Genomic DNA, 7,167 nt, shown 5'->3' with positions numbered 1-7,167 from the left:
TGAATATGCACACCCAGCTGTGTGGTACGGGATAGAAAGAAACAAGTGTGTACAGTAAATAAGGTAGCTCCTGCTGCTCTAAAGTGCATGCTTGTTTGTTCTGTGCAAAATAACTCATTTTTTAATCAAAAAACCTGAACATTACACCGAACCCAACTAACAGCAATAGTCCAATGACAGAATGATGTGCTTACTGTAGTTACCCATGCCAGTGAATGGTAGTGTGACAGGGACATTATGTGCTTGGCCTGGAGGTTGGGGGAGGGAAGAGAATAGGACTGATTAGCCTGACTTTATCCCCACAGACATATGGTGGACAGCCGCTTACTACCAGGCATCTTGAGCCTTCTCCCTTAGGAGACTGGATCATGTCCACGCTGGAAGGTGAGGAGGGAACACATTGCCAAAACAGGAGACCTTGAGGACAGGTGAGTAAGATTTCCAAGCCCCCAGGGTCTCCCCCCGGAGAAATACATGCTATGGGACGGTTCTGTTGGTCTCCCAAGCTGCTCAGGTACATTCTTTGGTGCTGTTCCTAAAAAAAGATGGTGCTGTATCTGTTTCTAGGGTTTGAAGGAATATTCTCCTGGAAAACAGGTGTTATGTACTTGCTTTGTGGGCACATTCTGAAGATGTATCTGTTTAGCAGTCACACTTCCTCCACAGATTTCTGCATTGATACAGTAACGTGGTGTTATCAGGACGCGGCGACATGTCTCTGACAGTGTTATCCCGAGTGGCTGCCCTTCTTCTGCTGTTTGTGGCGTTGCTGCATGCCTCTGCCCTGCCTGCTGTATCCTCCTATGAGTTCACTGCCTATAGGATGCAACAGTATAACATACAGCAGAAAAGACATGGTGGGTTACCTTAGCCAGCCGATGGCTTTAGAGCCTTAGTTTTTATTTAATAAAAATATAGTGCAGTTTGGTAAGGAAACCTTTCTTCCCAGTAAAATAATTGTCATGTATTTTCCGACGCGTTGTGCTCATAGGGCTGCATGTAGTGTAGTACTTATGATTTTGTTGTATTTGTACCCCTTTTTAATCTGTGGTGTTTGTCTTTGGAGTGATTGAGACTGGAAGACCGGAGAGTACAGTAGAGCTGCGTTTTGACCCGTGTCCCGCCACTCTGTTTGACCGTGAAGGCTGTCGTGGTGCCAGAGTACAGGCGGAGGCCCGCTCGGCCGATGAGCCAGTGTTAACGCGCCGCTGTGTCATCATGAAGCTGTTAGACTTCAGCATCGAGCGATACCTGGAGGCGCTGAGGCAGACAGCTGCCGCTGTTCTAATCCTGCTCCCAAAAAACATCTCCGCTGTCCACCAGGACATCATACAGGTTCAGTTCAAATGAGCCTCTGGTTGATGTCATGCGGTTGGGCCAAATGTACCATCCCGCCCCAACAGGGCGCGTTTGACTCTTCTGGACCTTTCTTTCTGTACAGAGCTTCATGGTTGGTGAGAGCGAAGCGCTTCTGCGAGACACCATCATTCCTACATATGTGGTCCCAGAGGATGAGCAGCTCCTCTTCATGTACGAGGAGGTCAAGCACGCTGCGGCCACTCGCGCCTCCTCCATACTGGTCCGAGGTGAGGAGGAGGAGGGATGGAGAAATGGGAGGAATAGGGGTTTGAGTAAAAGATGAATAAAGGAGGTAGTGACTGTTAGGAAGGCGAGAAGAATGAAAGGATATAATGCAATATGAAATGAGATTGTGATAATTATTAGCATCTTTCACACAGAACAAACTATTTCTCTTTTCCTCTTTGTCTTTTCTTTCTCTACAGTTCTCCGTAGTATGGTCATAGCCAGCGCATTTCAAATTCTTGTGACCAACACCAAACCAATTAAGCCCATCACTGACAACACAATCACAACTCTGGAGGTGAGTCTATCCAACCCTGTCTATGACCACAGATATCAGCAACTTCATATGGCTATCAGCTACTTCATATGGCTATCCAGGGACCTATCAAATAGACAGACATACTGTAGCCACCTGTGACTTCAGGGTGTACTTCCTGGTGCTGGAGAAGATTTGCCCACCATCATCATCACCGCTCACTATGACTCCTATGGCCTTAGTCCAGTGAGTATGCAGCGCAGTTACACTAGCAAAATACACATTTATTAACCAACAGTTTAAATAAAGCTGTGTGTGTCAGTGTGTGCGTTCCTGCTTTACTACTGTAGCGAGGTCCTCGCTACGAAAGTAAAACAAGGAAAACCATGTAGGGTGGACACTTTGACTACAAGCTTTATCTGACTTGGGGTTAAGTTCACTGTTAGAATTAGGCTGAGATCTAGATTTACATTTGACTTAAATTGGAAAAATAAATTTGACATAAAACAGTGGCTGTCGTATGGAGCAGACTCCAATGGTAGTGGAGTCACCATCCTGCTTGAGTTGGCCCGGCTCTTCCGGAAACTTTACAGCAGCACCCACAGCCAGCCTCCGTGAGTTATACACACACACACACACACACACAAAAACACACACTATCTGTCAATTATAAACAGATCATTAATGAGTCATTAAGATTTGTTTTCACAAATCACACAGAAAGTATTGATCATAAAAGGAACGTATCCAATCAATACTGGGTATCTATGTTTTCACGTTGTGTTCGGGCATTTGAAATGAATGTTCTTGTGTTCTAGATACCATCTTCTTTTCTCTCTGACTGGTGGAGGGAAGTATAACTTCATTGGTACCAAAAAGTTTATAGAGGAGAATATGGACCATGCTGGTGAGCTGCTCTTAATCACTCACTTAATCGTCTTCTAGGAATGGAGTCTGATGGCACCTAGACTCAACTAGACTAGACCAAGATCAATCATCTTAAGTCAGAATCATTAGGCCACTCTCTTTAAGCCACATACTGATATGGTCATCAGCTGTCCACTGGACAAACCATGACTGGGAGGGCGAAGCTATGATGCCTGTGTAGTCATAGAAGTTCCAGTTGATTTGCCTCTTTTTTGTCTCCCTCAAGTGGCTCTAGTGTGTTTGTCTCTTAAAATGATTCTATTGTGCTATGTCTCCCTCCAGAGACCAGCCTCCTGCATGACAACGTGGCATTTGTCCTGTGTCTGGACACACTGGCCAATGGAGATGAGCTGTTCTTGCATGTCTCCCGCCCCCCCAAACCTGGCACACCTCAGCACACCTTCGTACAGCAGCTGGAACTGGTGCCTACCAGTAGATACTGTAGGACGTTTGGAGGTTTTGGATAGCTCTTATACAGTACAGGCCAAAAGTTTGGACACACCTTCTCATTCAATGCGTTTTCTTTATTTTCATGACTATTTACATTGTAGATTCTCACTGAAGGCATCAAAACTATGAATGAACACATATGGAATTATTTACTTAACAAAAAAGTGTGAAATAACTGAAAACATGTCTTATATTTTAGATTCCTCAAAGTAGCCACCCTTTGCTTTCCGATAGCGCTGCAAACCCTTGGTGTTCTCTCAATGAGCTTCATGAGGTAGTCACCTGAAATGGATTTCACTTCACAGGTGTGCCTTGTCAGGGTTAATTAGTGTCATTTTTCCCCTTATTAATGGGGTTGGGACCATCAGTTGTGTTGTGCAGAAGTCAGGTTGATACACAGCCAACAGCCCTATTGGATAACTGTTAGAATCCATATTATGGCAAGAACCAATCAGCTAAGTAAAGAGAAACGAGTGGCCATCATTACTTTAACAAATGAAGGTCAGTCAGTCCAGAAAATTGCGAAAACTTTGAATGTGTCCCCAAGTGCAGTCGCAAAAAACATCAAGCGCTATAACGAAACTGGCTCACATGAGGACTGCCCCAGGAAAGGAAGACCAAGAGTCACCTCTGCTGCTGAGGATAAGTTCATCCGAGTCACCAGCCTCAGAAATCGCAGGTTAACAGCAGCTCAGATTAGAGACCAGCTGAATGCCACACAGAGTTCTAGTAGCAGACACATCTCTAGAACAACTGATAAGAGGAGACTGCACGAATCAGGCCTTCATGGTCAAGTAGCTGCTAGGAAACCGCTGCTAAGGAGAGGCAACAAGCAGAAGAGATTTGTTTGGGCCAACAAACACAAGGAATGGACATTAGACCAGTGGAAATCTGTGCTTGGGTCTGATGAGTCCAAATTTGAGATCTTTGGTTCCAACCGCCTTGTCTTTGTGCGACGCAGAAAAGGTGAATGGATGGATTCTACATGCCTGGTTCCCACCGTGAAGCATGGAGGAGGAGGTGTGATGGTGTCGGGGTGCTTTGCTGGTGACACTGTTGGGGATTTATTCAAAATTGAAGGCATACTGAACCAGCATGGCTACCACAGCATCCTGCAGCGACATGCCATCCCATCCGGTTTGCGTTTAGTTGGACCATCATTTATTTTTCAACAGGACAATGACCCCAAACACACCTCCATGTTTTCAGTTATTTCACACTTTTTTGTTAAGTACATAATTCCATGTGTTCATTCATAGTTTTGATGCCTTCAGTGAGAATCTACAATGTAAACAGTCATGAAAATAAAGGAAACGCATTGAATGAGAAGGTGTGTCCAAACTTTTGGCCTGTACTGTATACTAAACTTATATTAATACTACCCTCCTTTATTTTAGGTGGTTTCTTCCCGGTTCCCTTGGGTGAAACTTGGAATGGTCCACAAGAAGATCAACCTGGGGGAGACTACTGTGGCTTGGGAGCACGAGCGCTATGCCATACGAAGGATCCCGGGCTTCACATTGTCTCACCTGGGGGACCCCAAAGCCGAGCTCAGAGGCTCCATCCTGGACACTATGTGAGTAGCAGATATCTGCTTAAACTGCTCCTACAAACCTCTGCGCTGGAAAGAATGACAACATTATATCAAAGGCATATTTCACAACATTTCCCCAACTGAACTTTTTAAAATTCACAAGGTTTGTGTAAAACCTCTCTGAGGCGCCATATTAAGGCAGTTAGACTTTAATGCTGTTTGGTTGACCCTTTTTGGTTGACCGTGCTGAATCTTGTCTCAGGGCAAGATTCAGCCCTGAGACGGTAAAAGCCATTGGTTAGGACTAATAGTTTTTACCGTATGTTGTTGGTACTAATAATTGTTTGTAAAGTGTGGATACTCTGGTGATTTCCAACCTCTCCACAGGTTGCATGTGGATTTGAGAAAAATGAAGCGCAACGCCATCATTATTGCAGAATCATTGGCTCGGTTTATGTATAATCTCTCTGACAAGGTATAAAACAGGTTCTTGCTCACAGACACTCACAGTATCATTAAAAGGCATCATCCTTATTCCTTTCTTCTTTGTTTTACAGAACTTATGTCATTATTTGTTTTTCAATAGGATTCCCCAAAAGACATACAGGTCTTCAAGGGACAAATGGTATGATGTTTTTTTCTTCAAAACATGACTGAAGCCAGCTATTGCATCCTGCTGTCACAACAATCCCAAAGTGGCTACAGTTGAGGGAACATTTGAAAATTGGGGGGATTTGATGGCCACTTCCTGTGTAAACAATTCCATCAATGTACTTACATAACCTGAATGTTTGTGTTGTGAAGTTGTATGTATGCAGCCTCAACTGTCCATTTGAATCTCTTGCAGGAATTTCAGGACAGTCGCATGTCCACACTCATGTCTCTGCTGGCGTCCCTCCCACGGGCCATGCAGCTGGACAAGGAACCAAAGAACGCCCTTCTGGTCAACTCTCTGGAGCATGAGCTGAGGCACTATCTGCACCAGGTTCACAGACACACCTTCCGCCAAGACAAGAGGTGAAAAAGCACACAGAGAGTGATACTAACTTAGAAAACACAGATACACACACACAGAGAGAACGCAAGACAAAATAAAAGGGGAATTACAAATAAAATTATTTTTAAAAAGAAAACAAGAGCCTTCATATTCCATTCCTGGCAGTTAGGATTGGTGACAAAGTAGTTTGAAAACGTTTTGTTTCATGTTAAGGGATCCTGAGCTTACCTTCTTTGACCAAATGGAGCAGCCAATGATGATGTACAGGTATGGAGTAAATAGCAGTTTTAATATAATGAAATAATGTATGTTAAATTGCCAACAACTTTTCTTGATTCACAACTTTTATGTTTTATGTTTTCACTAGATTAGTTGAGCAAACAATGTATTTTATAGTCTGATTTTGAGATTTTTTCCCCACCTTTTAAATGTGTTTTGTCATGCCTCACTCACAATGAAGATTTCTTTCTCTATATGTTTTATCACAGAATAAAGCCAGCAGCCTTTGACCTTTTCCTTGGTGGCTGTATAGCAGCATATCTAGGAACAGTCTACTATGCCATCCAGGTCTGTGATAAACACATTATTTGATAATATTGTGTGGAACAATATTTGTATCAAGGCCATGTTCTGGATTTGAAATTGTCACTAAAACACTGATAGTGTGCTGATTTCTGCTCTTTCCTTTTTTAGAATTTTGAATATCTCTACACAAAACTGAAAGCAGCTGTCAAGTCCAAACAACAGTAAGGTTGTGACCACTGACACCCTGGAAGACAACAGAGCTGTGTTTATGATGCCCAAAGGAAAAAAAAATATTAGACAACTGAGACTGGCTGTGCTTTAACATCTGCATTGCTTGCTTTTTGTACTTTTAGGCTGGGTGTTTTTACAAGCAGTTTACAATGCTGATGTGAAAAGCCTTTATGAAATATATAGAGTTAGAAAATGCTACTTTTTCAAATCTTTTTCAACTCGTTTAATCTATTTTGTGTTGATTAAATAGAATCTCTATGAATAACACAATGTTTTATTTCAATCTTTTCAATAATTTGTAGCTTAAAGTTGTGATGTTTCATTACGGAGGCCTCTGTGGTTTTGATTAGTTGTAATGTTTCATTAGGGAGGCCTCTGTAGTTTTGATTAGTTGTAATGTTTCATTAGGGAGGCCTCTGTAGTTTTGATTAGTTGTAATGTTTCATTAGGGAGGCCTCTGTAGTTTTGATTAGTTGTAATGTTTCATTAGGGAGGCCTCTGTAGTTTTGATTAGTTGTAATGTTTCATTAGGGAGGCCTCTGTAGTTTTGATTAGTTGTAATGTTTCATTAGGGAGGCCTCTGTAGTTTTGATTAGTTGTAATGTTTCATTAGGGAGGCCTCTGTAGTTTTGATTAGTTGTAATGTTTCAATAGGGAGGTCTC

At 42.6% G+C, this 7,167-nt stretch overlaps 1 protein-coding gene across 3 annotated transcripts; it reads left to right on the top strand.

The window, feature by feature from the left end:
* Nucleotides 1-243: 243 nt before the first annotated feature.
* On the top strand, nucleotides 244-6,769 carry zgc:109965 (M28_nicalin_like domain-containing protein). 3 transcript variants are annotated; one of them, XM_034287418.1, is made up of 16 exons: nucleotides 244-428; nucleotides 667-857; nucleotides 1,145-1,335; nucleotides 1,442-1,586; nucleotides 1,785-1,882; nucleotides 2,009-2,086; nucleotides 2,351-2,454; nucleotides 2,659-2,690; nucleotides 3,050-3,189; nucleotides 4,615-4,793; nucleotides 5,139-5,226; nucleotides 5,338-5,376; nucleotides 5,599-5,768; nucleotides 5,962-6,015; nucleotides 6,237-6,315; nucleotides 6,442-6,769. In XM_034287418.1, exons 2-16 carry the CDS (start codon nucleotides 713-715, stop codon nucleotides 6,496-6,498), a joined length of 1,599 nt encoding a protein of 532 aa, XP_034143309.1. In that variant the 5' UTR covers nucleotides 244-428; nucleotides 667-712; the 3' UTR covers nucleotides 6,499-6,769. The 3 variants fall into 3 exon arrangements, with proteins under 3 accessions (XP_034143309.1, XP_010879679.2, XP_010879680.2); XM_010881377.5 differs by having other exon boundaries at nucleotides 245-428; nucleotides 2,659-2,747; XM_010881378.5 differs by having other exon boundaries at nucleotides 412-514; nucleotides 2,659-2,747.
* Nucleotides 6,770-7,167: the final 398 nt, after the last annotated feature.

Source organism: Esox lucius, chromosome 17 (genome assembly GCF_011004845.1).
Source record: "Esox lucius isolate fEsoLuc1 chromosome 17, fEsoLuc1.pri, whole genome shotgun sequence".
NCBI classification, from domain to species: Eukaryota; Metazoa; Chordata; class Actinopteri; order Esociformes; family Esocidae; genus Esox; species Esox lucius.
Note: the sequence above shows the minus strand (reverse complement) of the source record. Positions and strands in the feature narration are given on the sequence as shown.